General features: G+C 36.2%; 1 protein-coding gene across 2 annotated transcripts; it reads right to left on the reverse strand.

Annotated features, from left to right (window-relative positions):
* Positions 1-17,945: 17,945 nt before the first annotated feature.
* LOC120184324 (squamosa promoter-binding-like protein 16) lies at positions 17,946-20,145 on the reverse strand. Of its 2 annotated transcripts, XM_039188820.1 has the most exons (4): positions 20,059-20,145; positions 19,075-19,384; positions 18,727-18,863; positions 17,946-18,633 (listed from the first exon to the last, which is right to left on the reverse strand). In XM_039188820.1, the coding sequence occupies exons 2-4, from the start codon at positions 19,272-19,274 to the stop codon at positions 18,047-18,049; spliced, it is 924 nt and encodes a 307-aa protein (XP_039044751.1). In that variant the 5' UTR covers positions 19,275-19,384; positions 20,059-20,145; the 3' UTR covers positions 17,946-18,046. The 2 variants fall into 2 exon arrangements, with proteins under 2 accessions (XP_039044751.1, XP_039044752.1); XM_039188821.1 differs by lacking the exon at positions 20,059-20,145 and having other exon boundaries at positions 19,075-19,489.
* Between the last annotated feature and the right edge of the window lie 530 nt (positions 20,146-20,675).

Raw genomic sequence — 20,675 nt, forward strand, 5'->3', positions numbered from 1 at the left:
ATAAACCCATTGACCCAAAGACCGAGTTTGATAAACAAATTACTAAGGAGACAACCATAAACCAAGGTTTTTATATTCTTGGAGGGAACAATGTTTATAGAAATTCACTAAAGATGATATGTGACAGATTAATCTTCTTTTTATGTTGAATACAATATATCCACCATATATCTATGTTCCTAAAGGAGGAATATCTATCTTCGGATGGTCTAAACCACCAAGAGATCAAATAATAAAGGAATCTATCACGATGAGTTCTTAGGGTACTCTCACCATCCTTAGACTTATAGGGTGAATCCACAGTCTCTTTTTCATTAAACCTGAGTTATCTAGTCCAAAATGGGTAGCGATTGTGCCGGAGTCAATAAAAATGAATTGTCCTAAAAGATAGGATCGAATTCCTATAGTTTCAGATCGGAGCTCGTTTTGGACACATACCACGTTGGAATAGAAAAATGTGGACTAATTGATGATAAACCAAAGGTTTGAGTTTAAAGAGTTTATCAAACTTCTAGGATTTAAGAGTAGGAAGATATTGGAAGTCCATATCTTCTATAGCTTGGATCGAAGGGGATACACTCTTCCCAGATTTTATATGACTTAAAACAAGTATGATACATATGGTATAGATCTTGTCCACAACCAGTTACGTTGAAACAAGAGTTCAGAATGGTCATATTTGGGTTATTTGGATTGGATGGAGGAATAAGAGATCGGTTTTGACTTGAGCGACTAGACAATGTCTTAGGTCTTTTAGGATTTGACATGGTTTAAGAATCGAAATAGAATATGCAACCTGCAAATTTAAACACATGTGTATGCAATATACTCAAACCCCAAACTCAAATGAGTCCTTAATATTTCAAGGTTCTCTAAATCGAATCCTAAAGGGCAATGTTTTGAAAAACTATTTGGAAAATAATGTTTGAAAATCATAATACGCATAGTTTTTATGAAAACAATATAATTGAATCAAAAACATCAATTAAAACAACAATTCTTGATTTTTTTATTTCGAAATTAAAAACAATTGAGTGTTTTTGACGAAATTGGTTGTAAAATCATCATATAACCAATGCCCGATGTAATGTTCATCTTAGAACTAATCAAAACTAGTCCTAAGTTCATAAATCAATGAAATAGAGGATTTTGAAATATTACCTTGAAAATTTGGATTTTATGAGAATGTGATGTTGTTTGCAAGGATTAGAAGTTGAAGAAAGATCTAATTTCGACTTGTATTTGACGATTTTGGAAAAAATGGAGATTTAGAGAGAAAGAGAGGATGAACAACGTTTAAGAAAGAAGAGAGGTTTTGAGATAATGGGTTTTTCTGGTCGTGATATATCTAGAACCCGTGGGGGTATCGATTCCCTCAAGGAGGAATTCGGTTCCCATTCAAAGGGGGAATCGGTTCCCTTATGGGGGTATCGATTCCCTCTGCCAAATGTTTAAAAAATCTGTATTTTAAACATCAAATAGTGCTAAAATTATTAATCCTAGTGGTATTGGCAACTCATATTTCGAAAATTAACTATGTTCAAACAATTAAATTTGTCATTAAAATATCATTTGAACAAATAATTAATTTTCACTAATAATCATAAACTCCCCCTAACTAATAGCAATGAATGCAATCAAAAATTACCATTATAAGCATTTTTTATTTATTCTTAAAAGTGGAAAAAATATTTTAAACACTAAGTGAAGATAGGTCAGTTAAACCTAATTATCTCCTAAGTGTCCAAAATCTTTCATTGTCTAAAGGTTTTGTAAAGATATCCGTTAATTGGTGCAAAGTATCAACAAATTCTAGAACTACATCTTCCTTAGTGACATGGTCTCTAATGAAGTGATGTCTAATTTCAATGTGCTTAGTTCTAGAGTGTTGGATGGGATTTTTAGTGAGACAAATAGACTAGTATTGTCACACTTGATAGGAATAGTACCTACTTCAATTCCATAATCAAAATGTTGTTGTTTCATCCATAAAACTTGTGCATAATAACTACCGGCTGAAATGTATTCTGCTTCAGTGGTAGATAATGCAACACAATTTTGTTTCTTTGAAAACCAAGAAATCAACATATTTCCAAGGAATTTGCAAGTACCGGAGGTGTTTTTCCTATCTAATTTGCATCCTCCATAATCCGTATCAGAAAAAGCATGCAAGCTAAATCTAGAGTCTCTAGGATACCAAAGTCCTAAACTAGGAGTGTCCTTAAGGTATCTAAATATTCTTTTAACAGCTATAAATGTGATTCCTTAGAGCGTGATTGAATCTAACACATAAGCAGATACTAAACATAATGTCCGATCTACTTGCAGTTAGATAAAGTAAAGATCTAATCATTGACCTATATAATTTAACATATACACATTTACCTCTTTCATCTAAGTCAAGCTTTGTTGAAGAGCTCATTGGAGTGTCATGAGGTTTGCCATTCCAGTCCAAACTTCTTGAGCATATCTTTGACGTACTTAGCTTGATTGATGAAGATGACATCTTTTCTTTGCTTGATTTGGAGTCTCAAGAAAAATGAGAGCTTTCCCATCATGCTCATTTCGAATTCGCTTTGCATTAGCTTAGAAAATTCTTGGCAAAGAACATCATTAGTAGAACCAAATATTATATCATCAACATAGATTTGAACTACTAATAAATCTTTACCTTTATGCTTTAAAAACAATATAGTGTCAACCTTCCCTTTTGAAAAACCTTTTTCAATTAAAAAATTTGACAATTTTTCATACCAAGCTCTAGGAGCTTGTTTTAAACCATAAAGTGCTTTTATCAATTTAAGAACATGATCCGGAAATTTTGAATCTTCAAAACCTGGAGGTTGTTCCACATGCATTTCTTCTTTTATAAAACCATTTAAAATGCACTTTTAACATCCATTTGATATAATTTAAATTCATGAAAACATGCAAATGCTAATAACATTCTAATTGCTTCCATCCTAGCTACGGGAGCGTATGTTTCATCATAGTCTATTCCTTATTCTTGAGTATACCCTTAAGCAACAAGTCTAGCCTTGTTTCTCACTATATTACCACTCTCATCAAGCTTATTCCTAAATACCCATCTAGTACCTACAGTAGATTTATTACTAGGCATTTCAACTAATGTCCATACTTTACTTCTCTCAAATTGATTTAATTCTTCTTGCATAGCCATAATCTAATGTTCATCATTTAATGCTTCTTTAATATTCTTAGGCTCTATGCATGAAATAAATGCAACATAAATACAAATATTTCTAAGAGAAGATCGAGTTGTTACCCCTTTGGATGGATCACCTATAATCTCACCATCCTAGTTGTACTCTCTTGGATAAGATACTTCCCTTTCTTCAATGGTTGGATTCTCGAGAGGATCATGAGTTTCCTCATCTTTTGTTTCTTCCTTTGATCATGGTTCTCCAACATCATGTCTAATGTCATTTATAATGCCTACATCATCATTCACACAAGAATCCTTCCTCGGAAGGAGATTATCATCGAAAACAACATGTATAGACTCTTCTACAACTAAAGTTCTTTTATTAAATACTCGATAAGCTTTAGAATTTAAGGAATAACCCAGAAAAATTCCTTCATCACTTTTAGCATCAAATTTGCCAAGGTTTTCTTTATCGTTGTTTAAAACAAAACATTTACATCTAAAAGTATGAAAATAGCTAATGTTAGGCTTTTTATTTTTGAAAATTTCATATGGAGTTTTCTTTAAAATTGGCCTAATCATTACTCGATTTACAACATAACAAGCGGTATTTGTGGCTTCCGTCCAAAAATATTTTGGCAAATTATTTTCACAAAGCTTGGTTTTAGCCATTTCTTCTAAAGTTCGATTTTTCCTCTCAACAACTCCATTTTGTTGAGGAGTTCTAGGTGCTGAAAAATTATGGCTAATATCATTAGAATTACAAAACTCATTAAATCCAAGATTTTCAAATTCAGTGCCATGATCACTTCTAACACTAGTGATACATTAGCCTTTTTTGTTTTAGATTACTTTTGAAAATGTGATGAAATTTTCTAATACTTCATCTTTAGTACTTAAGAATAGAACTCAAGTATATCTATAATAGTCATCTACCAACACAAATGCATATTGTTTTCCACCCAAGCTAGTAGTCCTAATTGGCCCAAAAAGATCTATATGGATCAATTGTAATACTCTACTAGTTGATATGTCATTAATGGATTTAAAAGAAACTTGCTTTTGTTTTCCTTTAGCACAAGAATCACAAGTTTTATCATTATCAAATTTTAGTTTAGACAGCCCTCGAGCCAATTCTCCTTTAACTAACCGTTGCAAAACACTCATACTAGCATGTCCTAGTCTCCTATGCCATAACAAATCATCATGCTCATCCCTAGCAACTAGGCACAAAATAGTCATATAATAAAATCTAATGCATCATGTATATATATATCCCTATTTTATGACCAACAAGCATAATCGAAAATAGAGCAACGTCAATCAATTTGCAATCATTTAAAATAAAATATTGTATCTTTATCAAATTTATTTTTCAAAGATTATGCTTTTAACCCATCACATATAAACATGCAATGTTGATTATAGAGATTAAGAGCACATACATAAAGTTTTTGAAATGTTATCATTAAAACTTTAAATATTAAACAAAAATCTATGCATAAACATTAAGAAAAATTTCAGGTCAAAATTTGCAAAACCAAAGTTCTTGAAAAATCAATATCATTTGTTAAAGAGATATCAATTACTTTTAAAAACAATTTTGACCAAAACTAATATGATGAACTAGAGTTATAAAACATTACCAAAAATTACCATGGTCATCATACAATATTTTTCAACATACATGAGATAAAACAAATTCAACATCCCATACTTGTCTAATTTTAAATCGTTTTCCTTTCTTTAAAGGACAACTATGTTCCTTATGACCATGATAATGACAATGTGAACATATTGTTATTATTGAACTAGATGAATTATTTAGAATGATCTCTTTTTCTTTTGTTAAACATTCAAGCTTATCTTTCAAATTGAAATTTCTTTTTCAATACTTTCAAATTTCATTTTGAGAGTTCTAATCCTTCTTCAAGATTTCATTTTGTTTTTCAAAATCCATTTTCATTTCTAGAAGAAGTTTGTTTAATTTGAAAATTTTGTTTTCAAAGTTTTCAGATTTTATTTTTGAAAGCTCTAACTCTTTTCTCAACATTTCATTTTGATTTTCCAAGTCTGTTTTAGCTTTCAAAAGAAGATCATTTTTAGCATTAAATTTAGAAATCAATTTATTCTATTTGGAGTTCATGGTCTCAAACTCTGAAAATAATTTATCATAAGCATCTTATAACTCATTAAAAGATTTTGAATTTGATATATTTGAGTTAGAAGATACCTTTGGCTCTGTGAGAGCTAATAGAGACATCACTTTTATTGGTTCTTCTTCTTCCTTATCTCTATAGATCTCCTCAAGCTTATCCCACATTTCCTTGGCACTTGAACAATAAGAAACTCCTTTATATACATTAGGATCAATTGCATAACACAACATGTGCATAGCCTTTGAGTTTTGTTGAGCTTCCTTCCGTTCTTGAACACTCCACTTCTTTGCCTTCTTAGTATGAGATGAATATCCTTTCTTGATTATCATCCAAGCTTCCATATCAAATGCTTTGATGAATATCATCATACACCTCTTCCAATGATGATAATTTGTTCCATTTAAGTGTGGAGGCACGTCAATAGGTATGGATTCTTCCATGGAGAATGAACAGGAAGTAGAAGCCATCTTTATCGATTTAACTCTTCCCGGATCGACTCAAGAGGCGATTAAACCTTCAAATGAGTGAGGCTCTGATACCAATTATTGAGTTAATCGATTGATGGAAATAGCCAAGAGGGGGGGTGAATTGGCAATTAGAAATTTTGGTGGAAGCTTTTGTAGAAAATTGAAAATATTTGCACAACGATTTAGAGTGGTTCGACTTTCTCAACCAAAGTCTACGTCCACTACCTTAGCTATCCACACTAAGGATTTTCCAACAAATTCACTAATTTGTTCTTTCTTTTGAGGACAAAGAGTAACCTTACAACTCTCTCAAGAATTATACCCCAAATTCTTGAGCACACTCTTTTTCAAAGAGAAATACACAAATTTGCAAACTTACAAGGAAAACCTCACAAGATAAGATGTTTGCACAATTCTAGAACAAGAAAAGAACACTCACAAATAATTACAAATGAGCTCAAATGGTGTTCTTTGAAAGCAAAATGAATATTGAAAAGAAAATTGGCTTGATTTGCACAAACTTGGTGTTTGATGATTTCTCTCTTGTTTCTCTATTATTTCTTGTTGATCAAAGGCTTCAGAACTTGTTTAAATACACATTGAATCACTTCTGAACGTTGGGGATCATTAATGAAGTTATTGGAGTCGTTTAAGTGTGAAAACAATTAATACAACAACTTGGAGCGTGAGGGGAATCGGTACCCCTCATGGGGAATCGGTTCCTTAAGTGTAAAATTCAAATATTTCGACCGTTGAACAGTGGGGGAATCGATACCCCTGGGTGGAATCGGTTCCCTCCGAGCATACTGGAATTCTCGGAGCCAAACCATTCAGGGGGAAATTAGTTCCCTCTGAGCAATCTAGAATTTTTGGCTTTGGAATGGTTCGAAATATTTTGTAAAATCATTTTGAAATTATTTTAAGATTAAAACTTAATTTTACACTTGAGTAAGGATTTAAAATGAACTTTAAAATACTTTGAGTAATATTTTGATATTCGATTTAATATATCGAATATGCTTAGGAAAATCTTTTTCAAAATTAAAATTCTTTTAATTTAATTTGTTATATCGAAGCATCAAAATATTTTCAACAGAATCCAATTTTTTTTCTAAAATCATGAGAAATAGAAAAAATATGTGGTTAGAGTTTTTTTGTTAAAAACATGAGGATAGATACCATATTTGGGGTAGAATTTTATAATAGAGAAAATAACCTCAGTGACCGAAAATCCCTTATAATATACGATTTTAATCAATTTTTTTTGGATTTGCCAAAATGACCAACAAAATCGCAATGCGATCTCTAAATCGCAATGCGATCTCCAGTATCGCAAATAAGTTTTCAGATTCACAACGCGAATTTGGAAAATCGCAATGTGATTCTGACTATCGCAATGCGATAGTCCAAATTTGCGTTGCGATAGTCCGAATTCGCGTTGCGATAGTCCAAAATCATTGCGATAACACTGTTCACCGTTACGATAGCACTGTTCACTGTTGCGATAGTCTGAATTCGCGTTGCGATAGTCCAAAATCATTGCGATAGCATTGTTCACAGTTGCGATAGCACTGTTCACCGTTGCGATAGCACTGTTCACCGTTGCGATAACAATGTTCACTGTTGCGATAACACTGTTCACTTTTGCGATAATATTGTTCACCATTGCGATAGCACTGTTCACATTGCGAATTTACGATAGTATTATTGTTTCCTGTCCAGAAGGATGCAAAAAAGCTTTAAACTTGAAATTTTTTTTGTTTGAATTCTCTTTATAAGGTTTTATGATAGAATATAATTTTTTAAAAAATAAAAATAAATTTTATAATGTTTATTTATGATAAACTATAAATTTTAAATAATATAAAATTAAATAAATATAAATTCTAAATTATTTATGATAGAATAGAATATAATTATTTATTTATATTTAATCTCTTAATTTTCTTTCTTTTAATTCACCGTTAATCTCTCTTTCTTTCTTTCACTCTTTTTCTCTTATTACGCTCGCAATATCTACATCGATCTGATCGCAAATAATTTAATTACAAATGATCTCTATTTCACATATTTAGTTTATAAATCTCTTTTATTTACAGATCAAGGATTTTAGTTTTCTTTGTGCAATAAGTCTCTTTAATTTCTTATAAAAATTGTTCAAGTTTTATCTTATTTTGTACAAATTTTTATCTTGTTTTTGAAAATTTTTTCCTTTCAGTGTTATTTTTTCGTCACTTTTCGAATTATTAATGGATGCTCAATTATTTTTCAGCATATTAACTAATTACAGATGATTCTTGCATCCTTATGGACAGGAAACAACAATTCTATCGCAAATTCGCAATGTGAACAGTGTTATCGTAATGGTGAACAGTGTTATCGTAACGGTGAACAGTGTTATCGCAATGTGAACAATGCTATCGCAATGGTGAACAGTATTATCGCAACGGTGAACAGTGTTATCGCAATGATTTTGGACTATCGCAACGCAAATTCGGACTATCGCAACGGTGAACAGTGCTATCGCAATGGCGAACAGTGTTATCGCAATGATTTTGGACTATCGCAACGCGAATTCGGACTATCGCAACGGCGAACAGTGTTATCGCAATGATTTTGGACTATCGCAACGCGAATTCGGACTATCGCAACGTGAATTTGGACTATCGCATTGCGATAGTTAGAATCGCATTGCGATAGTTAGAATCGTATTGCGATTTTCCAAATTCGCATTGCGAATCTGAAAACTTATTTGCGATACTGGAGATCACGTTGCGATTTAGAGATCGCATTGCGATTTTGTTGGTCATTTTGGCAAATCCAAAAAAAGTTGGTTAAAATCGTATATTATAAGATATTTTCGGCCACTGAGGTTATTTTCTCTTTATAATAATGACTGGGTAGATGGCATGTGGGTAGGTTATAATAATACTGCTTTTGATTATATGCTTAAGGTACTGACATTTTTTCTTGTTTTGTTGTTCGGTTATTTATTTATTTATTTTGCATTGTATGGTCATATCATGAAGAAGGATGTTGATTTGCAAAGTGATCAGTAAAGTGGACATCGTTCGTTTATGGATAAGGGTTTTAATAGCTAGTCAGATCGACATGAAGTGGTGTGATATTGGTCTAAAGAGGTGTAGAGAGCAAAGGGAGGGGTATATCTCAGTGCTTTTAGATGATGCATTCATTAATGTTGAGGACAACGATCTTCGAGAGCTAAGAGAAATATGGGATAGATAGGGAATTGGCACGCAACGGCAGTTCCACCAAAAGTATGATGATATTGCTCAGGTTTTGTTTGTAGAAGTCAATAAGGCCTTAATCAATTCCATGGTCAGATTTTGGAATATGGCTTACAATAGCTTTGCATTCAACAAGGAAGATAAGACGCCTACCATCGAAGAATATACAATTTTGCTCAACTTTGAAAGCATTAAGGTAGACAAGATTTATGCGAGAATGTCAAAGGTTTAAGCATTTAAAACCAAGCTTGTAAGCATCACGGGAATGTGTGATAAGTGGGTAGAATATCGCCTCCGGAACAAAGGAAAAAGTGAGCATCCCTCGGTCAAGCTTGGTGGTAGTAGTTCATACTCATCAAGACATGGGTAAGAGAATGGATGTATTTTCTTTGGGCATCTATGGGGTGGTCATTTTCTCGAAGGACAAGGGGCATATTGAAGTTGGTGTGGTAGACTTCTTCTACAGAATGAAGTGAGGGATCAATCCAGCTCCAACAATCCTGACAGAAACTTTTAGGTCTCTAAGCAGTTGTAGACATACAGAAATTGGTCGTTTTGTGTGTTGTGCTTGGTTTCTCACTATATGGAGTCGCAACCATTTTTGGAAAGATGAAAATTTCACTATCAAGCGAACCTTGGCCGGCTATTCACCCCTGAAAGAGTACCTCACTAAAGAGTGGCCATGAGATATAAATTCGCCCCTAAAATTTTATAAGTTCAAGTTTATCCCCCTAAAATAAAATCATGTGTGAATCTAGTGGGCCTTGGCTTGGTACAGTCTTCTGTTCATGGAAAGTACTAGTCGACTGCTTCGAGCTAGCATAAGAATATACCGACATCCTCGGAATCGATGAATCAATCGCTGATGATTGCGTCGAGTAGAGAACCACCTTGCTGCTGCCGTCGCTGGTGGACCTTGGCTTGGTAAATAGAGAGAAAGACTTGGCTAACTTGCCTCTCAAGAATTCCTTCTTTTGAGCTGCCTCCATTTGTGAACTGTTTTAGTCGACGATGAAACTGTTGCGGAAGACGGCTATCGAATAGAGTAAAATCGCAACTGATAATTTGAAAAAATAAAAATAAAGATAAAGAAGACATAAAATTTACGTGGAAAACCCCTAAATAATATAGGGTAAAAACCACGGGCAACGGTAGAAGAATTTCACTATGAGAAAATAGGAATTACAACTTCTCTCGATCTACCAAGGAGAAAACAATGATAATTCTCTCTTGATAAAAAGAAGAAAATAACTCTCAAGAAACTCTCTAAATTCTCTTTAGTATTGGAAGAAAGCTAGAATGCTTTGGGATGATTTTGAAGCTAAATAAGCTAGGGTAGTTATAGTTGAAACTTAAGGACTAATTTGTAAATATCCTAAATTATAATGACTAAAAATGATTTTACCATTTCCAAAAAATTCAACAAGTGCCATGTGCCATTAATTGTGCCCACTCCACCTTTCGGTGGATTTGTTTAGTTTTCAACAATCTCCCACTTGAAGATTTGATTGGAACAATCATATCTTCACACCATTCTTTCTACATTGTACCATCATGTTTCTTACGTCTCTAACATGCCATAAGAGGATCGACACCAAGTAAATTTATCGGCGTTAATCGCCTTCGTCATGAAATCTGCTATGTTGTCTTTGGTATGGATCTTCTGCATATCTAATGTTCCTTCTTCCACCTTTTTACGAATGAAATGGTATTGAACTCGTATGTGCTTTGTCCTTGAATGAAATGATGGATTCCTTGCTAAATGCAAGGTGCTTTGACTGTCACAAAACAGAGAGACATACTCTTGATTGTGCCTAAGCTCCTCCAATAGCATCTTCAACCAAACTGCTTCTTTATTAGCTTGTGTAGCTGCTACATATTCTGCTTCTGTTGTGGATGTAGCCACAACTGACTGAAATTTTGAAACCCAGCTTACAGCTCCACCAGCAACTTTGAACACATATCCTGTAGTAGATTTGCTTTTATCCAAATCCTCTGCATAGTCAGAATCTACATACCCATTGATTAGTAAGTTTGATCCTCTGTAACATAATGCAACATTTGAGGTCCCTTTGATGTATCTCAGGATCCTCTTTACTGTATTCCAGTGCTCTTTGCCTGGATTCGCCATGTACCGACTAACCACTCCCACTGCTTGTGCAATGTCTGGTCTTGTGCATATCATAGCAAACATTAAACTTCCCACTGCTGATGCATACGGTACTCGAGACATCTCCATCCTCTCTTGTTCACTGCTAGGACTCATACTGGAGGATAATTTGAAGTTAATAGGAAGAGGGGTAGAAATTGGCTTACAATCTTGCATTCTGAATCGTGACAAGATCTTCTTCAAGTAATTCTTTTGTGAAAGCCAAATCTTCCTATTACTTCTGTCTCGGTGAATTTCCATCCCTAGAATCTTGTTTGTTGATCCCAAGTCCTTCATTTCAAATTCTCTAGCCAGTTGTGCCTTCAATTCTTCAATATGATCTTTGTTGGGTCCTGCAACCAACATGTCATCCACATACAACAGCAATATAACAAAATCATTATCACCAGACCTCTTGAAATAAGCACAAGGGTCTGCATTAAGTCTGTTGTATCCAAGGCACATAATGAAGGAATCAAATCTCTTATACCAACACCTCGACGCCTGCTTTAGACCTTACAGAGATTTGTTCAACCTGCAAACCAAGTTCTTCTTTTTTTTTTCTTCAAAACCTTCAGGCTGGAGCATGTAAATCTCTTCTTCAAGATTTCCATGAAGAAAAGCTGTTTTAACATGTAGCTGCTTTAGATGTAAGTTTAATATAGCACACATTGTCAAAACTACTCAAACTGTTGTTAGTCGAACCACAGGAGAAAATATTTCATTGAAATCAATACCTTCTTTTTGAGCATATCCTTTGACCACCAGTCTTGCACGATACCTCTCAACTTGATCGTCACCATTTCGCTTGATTTTGAAGACCCATTTGTTACCAATTGGCTTCCTTCCTTGTGGTAGTAGCACAAGGTCCCATGTATTATTTTTATGAAGGGCTTCAATTTCTTCTTGCATCGCCATCATCCACAGTGAAGCACCTGAGTTGTTTATTGCCTCCTCGTATGTTGATGGCTCACCGTCCTCTGTTAAAAGGCAGTATGCAATATTTCCTTCTATAACATAATCTGAGTGCCAATTGGGACGTCTTCTCACACGATCTGATTGATGAGTTGTTGGAGCTTCAGAACTCTCTGGTTCTTGTTCATCATGTGATGGTTCTGCTTCAGAAGAATCTCCTTCTTCAACCTCCTTTTCCACATGTATATGTGTAGTCTCTGACTTTTTAGTGCTATCATTGTCTTCTTTTCTTTGTAGTTTATCTTCTACAAAGATAACATCCCTACTGATGATCACTTTACGGGCAGTGGGATCCCACAAGCGATACCCCTTGACTCCATCAGCATATCCCAAGAATTTGCATTTCCTGGATTTTGGATCCAGCTTTGAGATTTCTTGGGAGCTGTACATCACATACACAATACTTCCAAATACATGGAGGTTTGAATAATCAGCTGGTTTACCAGTCCACATCTCCATTGGTGTCTTCAACTCTATTGCAGTTGATGGAGCTCGATTCACCAAATAACAGGCGGTATTGACTGCTTCTGCCCAGAATGATTTTTCTAGGCCTGCATCCCTCAACATTTCTCTTGTTCTTTCTAACAAGGTTCTGTTCATCCGCTCTGCCACTCCATTTTGTTGAGGAATGTTCGCCACTGTGAACTGTCTTTTGATGCCTTCTTTCCTGCAAAAGTCATCAAATTCTTTGCTTGTGTATTCTCCTCCATTATCTGTTCTGAAACACTTGATCTTATTTCTAGAATCAAGTTCCACCCGCGCTTTCAAGTTTTTGAAAGTGAAAAACACATCTGACTTCTTCTTAATAGGGTACACCCAACATCTCCTGGAGTAGTCATCATTAAATGAGACAAAGTATTTTGCTCCGCCTAGGGATGTAACTGGTGCTTGCCATACGTCAGAGTGAACCAATTCTAGAACAACTTTTGCCTCTAGAATTTGATGTGTTGAATTTCAACCAGTGCTGCTTACTTGTTATGCAATGCTCACACAAAGGAAGTGATACATTTGTTAAGCATGGAAGTAGTTTTTGCTCCACAAGGACTTTCATTCCTTGTTCTGACATGTGTCCAAGTTTCTGATGTCATAGCATTGCAGAATCTGAACTACATGAGGCAACAGAGGCTTATGCTTCTAGCAAAGTCTCTCCCTTCAACATGTACAAGTTTGTTGCTATCTTTTCACCTTTCAGCACCACAAGCGCTCCACGGAACACCTTCATAATTCCTTTCCGTGTTTCAATCTTACTTGCATTATTATCCAACAATCCGTAGGATAATAAATTTTTCTTCAGGCCTTTCACGTGCCGCACATCTCGAACAACTTTAATTGTTCCATCATACATCTTCAATTTGATGGTTTACACGCCAATGATCTCTAAGGCGTGATCATTGTAACTATACACAGATCCTTCTTAGACAGGTTCATAATGATGGAACCATTCTCTTCTTGAGGTCATGTGATATGTTGCTCCCGAATCAATGAGCCATATGTCTGCATATCTCTTTCTACCTTCCACGGTGGTTGACGCTTCACAGCATAGAGCATCTCCATCATCTGAAGTGTTTGTAGTATTGCCTTGTGGATTGGAGTTTTTATTTAGTCTCCAACAATCCTTCTTCAAGTGACCCTTCTTTCCACAGTTGTAGCACTTTAAATGTCTTGCTTCTTGACTTCGATCTACCATGTTTGTGACTGCTGCTTTGGCCACGTTCTGTTGATCTCCCTCTCATCGTTGTCAATGCTTCTGCTTGTTGCAGATTTACTTGTTTGTCTTCCTTATTCTTGCGCCGATTTTCTTCTTGTAGAACAGGAGCTGTAACGTCATCGAAGACTAGACCGGTGACATTACTGTTTGTCAAGTTGATGATGAGTTGATCATACGAATCCGGTAGACTTTGAAGTAAAAGATCAGCACGTTCTTGTTCTCTTATTTTACAGCTTAAGGATGTAAGCTGAGAAAATAAGGTATTCAGTGTATTTAAGTGCTCCGTCACTGAAGTAGATTCTGGCATACGGAGAGTGTACAATTTTTTCTTAAGGAAAATTTTATTGTGCAGCGATGTGGCCTTGTACAATTTGGTGAGATGATCCCATATCTCCTTAGCTGTCTTCTTCTCCTCGATGCTTGACAATACTTCATCTGCTAATGCTAGATGAAAGTTTGCCATAGCATTCCCGTCCATTTCGATCCATTTGTTGTCGTCTGTGAAATCTACCGGCCTTTCACTGATAGCTGCTAGACAACCGTCTTTCTTCAGGATGACCTTCATCTTCAATTTCCACAATGAGAAATTTCTTCCATTAAATTTTTCAATATTAAATTTCGTTGCCATAGCTTCTATTACGGATAGCTCCCACTATTTCACCATCGTGAATAGTTCTCTAGAACCTTTAAAGAATGGGTAATACCTTCTTACTTTCTTATGTTGGAGGATCCACCTTTTGGTGGCAACCACAAAGACAATAAGTAGATATTACACACTCAAATCTAGTTTGATACCAATTGTTGCGAAGACGGCTATCGAATAGAGCAAAAAATTTCCACAATGAGAAATTTCTTCCATTAAATTTTTCAATATTAAATTTCGTTGCCATAGCTTCTATTACGGATAGCTCCCACTATTTCACCATCGTGAATAGTTCTCTAGAACCTTTAAAGAATGGGTAATACCTTCTTACTTTCTTATGTTGGAGGATCCACCTTTTGGTGGCAACCACAAAGACAATAAGTAGATATTACACACTCAAATCTAGTTTTGATACCAATTGTTGCGGAAGACGGCTATCGAATAGAGCAAAATCGCAACTGATAATTTGAAAAAATAAAAATGAAGATAAAGAAGATACAAAATTTACGTGAAAAACCCCTAAATAATATAGGGTAAAAACCACGGGCAACGGTAGAAGAATTTCACTATGAGAAAATAGGAATTGCAACTTCTCTCGATCTACCAAGGAAAAAACAATGATAATTCTCTCTTGATAAAAAGGAGAAAACAACTCTCAAGAAACTCTCTAAATTCTCTTTAGTATTGGAAGAAAGCTAGAATGCTTTGGGATGATTTTGAAGCTAAATGAGCTAATGTATTTATAGTTAAAACTTAAGGACTAATTTGTAAATATCCTAAATTACAATGACTAAAAATGATTTTTCAAAAAAATTCAACAAATGTCATGTGCCATTAATTGTTCCCACTTTCGGTGCATTGTTTAATCCACCTTTCGGTGGATTTGTTTAGTTTTCAACAGAAACTTAGGACAGAAGTTGCTTTTTTTTGTTGAATCTTGTTACGGTGATGGAAATGAACATATAACACACATGATACACGTTGGAAGAGTGTGCTTTAGCTTTTTGGATAAACATGAACCCCCCAAGCTAACCCAAGCCGTCCATAAGCTTAAAAGAAAAGATTAATGGCTGTCCCAGACCGAGTAGGTATTGGATATATTCCCTTTAGCTTTTCCATGACTGATATACAATGATCTATATAGCTTCTTTTTTAAATGATGTGTGGTGTTCAGGCGATGTTGTTTTTGTTGGTTTTAGGAATAAAGAGTGGCATCTTCTTCAGAGATGGGATCCATTGATTATCACTGACATGATTATAATGGTGCTAAAGAAAATGCCAAGCCATCACCAACTGTTGTCTAAATCCTAAATTTCTCTGGTTTTGCTCGTTATTTTTTTGTTGTTCTGCTAATATGATTTATTTCTAGCTCGGTGCTTATCCGCTTTCAATGGTAATACGTGAAGCCAGGGTTTTTAAAAAGGGTCTGCGACCGCGATATAGTGGTTTCGCCGCCGTCCGAGTTATCCGCGACGGCCGCAATAGCGTCCGCGACGACCGCAATAGCGCCCACGACGGCCGCAATCACGGTAAATCCAAAATAACCAAAAACGTGATCGCGACCGCGATTTGAAACCATGCGTGAAGCCTCAGTGGTAATACGTGGGATAGATAGGGAATTGACACGCAACGGCAGTTCCACCAAAAGTATGATGATATTGCTCAGCTTTTGTTTGTAGAAGTAAATGAGGCCTTGATCAATGCCATGGTCAGATTTTGGGATCCGGCTTACAGTTCCTTTACGTTCAACAAGGAAGACATGACGCCTAACATCGAAGAATATACAATTTTGCTCAACTTTGAAAGCATTAAGGTAGACAAGATTTATGCAAGAATGACAAAGGTTCAAGCATTTAAAACTGAGCTTGTAAGCATCACGGGAATGTGGGATAAATGGTAGAAGATCCCTCGGTCAAGCTTGGTGGGAGTAGTTCATACTCATCAAGACATGGGTAAGAGAATGGATGTATTTGCTTTGGGCATTTGTGGGTTGGTCATTTTCCCGAAGGACAAGGGGCATATTGAAGCTAGTGTGGCAGACTTCTTCGACAGACTGAAGCCAAGGATCTATACGGCTCTAGCAATCCTGCCAGAAACTTTTAGGTCTCTAACTAATTGTAGACAGACAAAAATTGGTCGTTTTGTGTGTTGTGCTCAGTTGCTCACTGTATAGATTCGCAGTCATTTTTGGAAAGATGAGAATTTCATATCAAGCGATTCTTGGCCGGCTATTCACCCCTGGGAGTACCTCACTAAAGAGTGGTCTGGAGATATAAATTCGCCCCTAAAATTTTATAAGTTTAAATTTGTCCCCCTAATATAAAATCATGCGTCCATCTCTGGTGAGTCTTGGTTTGGTACATTTTCCTGTTCATGGAAAGTTCTAGTCGACTGCTTCGAGCTAGCATAAGAATACATCGACACCCTCGGGATCGCTGATGATTGCGTCAAGCAGAGAATCACCTTGCTGCTGCCGCCGCTCGTGCGCCTTGGCTTGGTAAATAGAGAGAAAGACTTGGCTTACTTGCCTCTCAAGTGTTCATTCTTTTGAGCTGCCTCCATTTGTAATCTGTTTTAGTCGACGATGAAACTTAGGACAGAAGTTGCTTTTTTTTGTTGAGCAAACTCTCAAATATATAAAGAGAGAACATTAATTAATTGATTATAATACAATATATTATCTGATATGGCAAATCAATCAACAAATCCCATGCAGAATCTTGTTACAGTGATGGAAATGAACATATAACACACCTGATACACGTTGGTAGAGTGTGCTTTAGCTTTTTGGATAAACATGAACCCCCCAAGCTAACCCAAGCCGTCCATAAGCTTAAAAGAAAAGATTAATGGCTGTCCCAGACCGAGTAGGTACTGGATATATTCCCTTTAGCTTTTCCATGACTGATATACAATGATCTATATAGCTTCTTTTTTAAATGATGTGTGGTGTTCAGGCGATGTTGTTTTTGTTGGTTTTAGGAATAAAGAGCGCCTGGCATCTTCTTCAGAGATGGGATCCATTGATTATCACTGACATGATTATAATGGTGCTAAAGAAAATGCCAAGCCGTCACCAACTGTTTTCTAAATCCTAAATTTCTCTGGTTTTGCTCGTTATTTTTTGTTGTTCTGCTAATATGATTTATTTCTAGCTCGGTGCTTATCCTCTTTCAATGGTACTACGTGAAGCCTCAGTGGTTAAAAGAAGAGCATAATTTTTCATTTAAGTTTCGAATTCGAAGAGTTACATTTACACGGTACGTGTGTATTGTTAAGAAATATTACTAATTGTATTGTCATGTAATACTAAACCTGGTGTAAGAAATTATATGTTGAAGAACAAAAGCATCAAATGCCATGGGGCAACTACAACTGCAGAAGCAAACATAATTTTGTCTCAAAGATTCACACATTATTCCCCACTCAGTCAAACAGAAGTTCATTAAATATTCTAAAACCAAAACACACTAATAAGTTCATATCCAAAACCATCTGATTTTAAGGTAAGATTGGAAATGGCAAATATCTTTACTCCCATGAGAAGGAGAGTGTCTGGTGAGCACCAGTTGCAGATGACCCTGGGTGTTCATTTTGGAACATTTCATGGCCATGGAGAGTGGTGTTACCACGACCGTCAGCGGCCAAAACTGCAGTTCCGACTTGCTCACCTCCTATTCCTCCTAAATCATTATAATGCAAGTTTGGGATCAATGATGAAGCTGAGCCATGTTGCACCAAGGGGCTCAGACCAATCTCCCGAGTCTCAACCGGTTGGGATGACAGAAGAGAGAGAGCACGATTTGAGTCGATAGTTTGATTTATCGCGTTCGGAAACATTTTCCGGCTGCTGCCACCATTGCTTGACGAAGGAATCGCATCGAGAAACGGTTGACAAACTGAAACACTTCCTGGGAGTGACGAACTAGCAGTTTGTAAGAATGAGAACTGCTTTTCTCCTTTGTAGTTATCAGATGAGAATACAGGGAACAAGCTAGTTCTGCCGCTGAAGTTTATCAAGTTCATATCGGTTTCCAGTTTCAGGGTCCCCATCCAAGAAGACGTTACGGCAGTCGTCGAAAATATTTGGGGGCTGCTGATCGGAAAGTATTGAGTACCTGCTGCAGAGTCACCATTGATATCAAACACTCGCAAATTGAGGGTGAAACAAGCTTTTGCATAAAAAAATTTCAGAAAAAAACCAGTTCAACCTTGGTGACTGGATAGAAACATCCCTGAATTCACAGACAGAGAATCCGGTTGGGGCTTTCTCCGTCGTCGGTTATGTCCGTCGAGACGTTTCCTACAGCTTCGTTTCACCTCATCAAACTCCACCAACGAATGAAACCTAATAAAATGTATTCACCATAAACTAAGCTCCTATATTCATCAATGAAGCATAGGGTCTTGTAAGGAGAAAATCACATTAGAGTATAAGCATCTAATCTGTACATGTCCGGATATGAACCAGACATGAAATCGAATACTTACACGATGAAAACATATCAGAATTCAGACAGAGCTTAAATCACTACATAAACTGCAGCAAATCCATTTACCTGCTACACTGCTGGCAGAATCGTTGTTCTTGACCCCTAATTGAAACTTTTGGGGTCTTAGAGTGAACTTCACATACTTTATGGCGTCGATGGTAGTCCCTGCATTTGCTGAGGTCTGCAGTGCAGCCATCGACCAAGCACGACGGCACTAGGCTTCCGTGGCCAGGCGCCCGGGCCCTTTTAAACGATGCGGATTCCATCGAATGATGTCCAGAAAGTGCCCCCCAACACTCTAAAGAACACCAAGCCAAACCTAATTCACCTACTGAGCTACTGGATTTAACAGCTCTAGTTCTTCATAATCAAACACCTGTCATGTTAATCAAATTTTTACGCCCCACTCAAAATCAAACACTTGATCAAATCATCAAGGGTTCTTCATAATCACAAAAGGTGAAAATTTTGTATCTAATTCAACATTATGATTGTTTTTTGGTCAGAAGTCAACACCCTTATCTTTGCTAAATGTCTAAAAGAATCATGACCAAGAAACATCCATTTTCCAAGGGAAGAAACCAAATGAGAATTTTCTTCTTATGGTCCCAAGTTCAATCATCAAAGATGGAGCATCAAGTGAAAAAGAAGAGCATGAGAGGACTAAACTCTAAAAAGGAAAGGGTGGGGAATGGGGGGAAGAGCCTTAATGGGTCATTAAACTCCCAGTAATAATAAAGTTCCAACTTTTATTGTAGCTATAAATCCTGTCAACATCACTGGAGTCAACACTCTCATCCCAACCACAAATAGCATGGAGGAAAAGTATTACTATTTTTTTAAATAAAACTCAACTCAAAATCCCAATTGTTGAGCTTAAAAATATCCCACAAGCTGGATGCTTAATTAGGTTTGAAGTACAACGGGAACCACTATCATCAGTAACGAGAAGAAAGCCAAAGAACCCTACTTTTATAACCATAATTTTATATACTTACTAGCTTGATCTTAGGGGGGGGGGGAAGTAAAGAAATTGGAAGAAAAGGGTACCTGAGAAAATCCCAGAAATCTGACAGAGAGGGAAAAATCATATGTGGGTAAGCTGTGGACTGCCACCAGTCTTCAGCTAAACCATCAAAGGGAAAAAAAAAGAGGAAAAGTTGGAAGTGAAAATGGAAAAACTGGGGAACCGTGGAGCTTAAAGTTTACTGATTGAAGCAAGTAAACATTAAAGTGAAGTTAAAAAGGGAGAGAGGGGAAAAGGGTGGGTTTCACTTAGTAGGATGCCAGTGATAGTCTGACAACAGTTGCATCCCCATGGGAAGAGCAAAAAACCAGAAGCAAAGAGGAAGAGACTGAGCAAAAGGATAATCCAAATGGGAATTATTTGAAGAGAGAGTGGATAATGTTAGCTTTGAAAGTACTGAATGGGGGGAGAGAGCATTATGAATGAATGAAAAATGATGAAAGAGAAAAAAAAGAAAGTAGGGTTTACTGTTGAGCTTCCCAACTTTTCGCCTTCCTTTTTCAGGCTTGAGAGCCTCGAAATTGGTTTGGTTTTGAACATTAAATAATGGAGAGTTGAGGGTTTAGGGTAAAAAGCAGAAGAACAAGTGGCAGGGAAAGTTACAGCGTAGTTGCTTTTCAGCTTTTTAAATTGTAAAAAG

The sequence above is a fragment of the Hibiscus syriacus genome, unplaced genomic scaffold, assembly GCF_006381635.1.
Source record: "Hibiscus syriacus cultivar Baekdansim isolate YM2019G1 unplaced genomic scaffold, ASM638163v2 tig00112864_pilon, whole genome shotgun sequence".
Classification (NCBI taxonomy): Eukaryota; Viridiplantae; Streptophyta; class Magnoliopsida; order Malvales; family Malvaceae; genus Hibiscus; species Hibiscus syriacus.

Coding starts and splice junctions, on each gene's coding strand:
- LOC120184324 (XM_039188820.1), bottom strand. CDS start 19,274: ATGGAATCCGCATCGTTTAAAAGGGCCCGGGCGCCTGGCCACGGAAGC. Junction 18,864..19,074: donor TTCTGCCAGCAGTGTAGCAG/GTAAATGGATTT, acceptor ACATTTTATTAG/GTTTCATTCGTTGGTGGAGT. Junction 18,634..18,726: donor GTTTCTATCCAGTCACCAAG/GTTGAACTGGTT, acceptor ACTCTGCAGCAG/GTACTCAATACTTTCCGATC.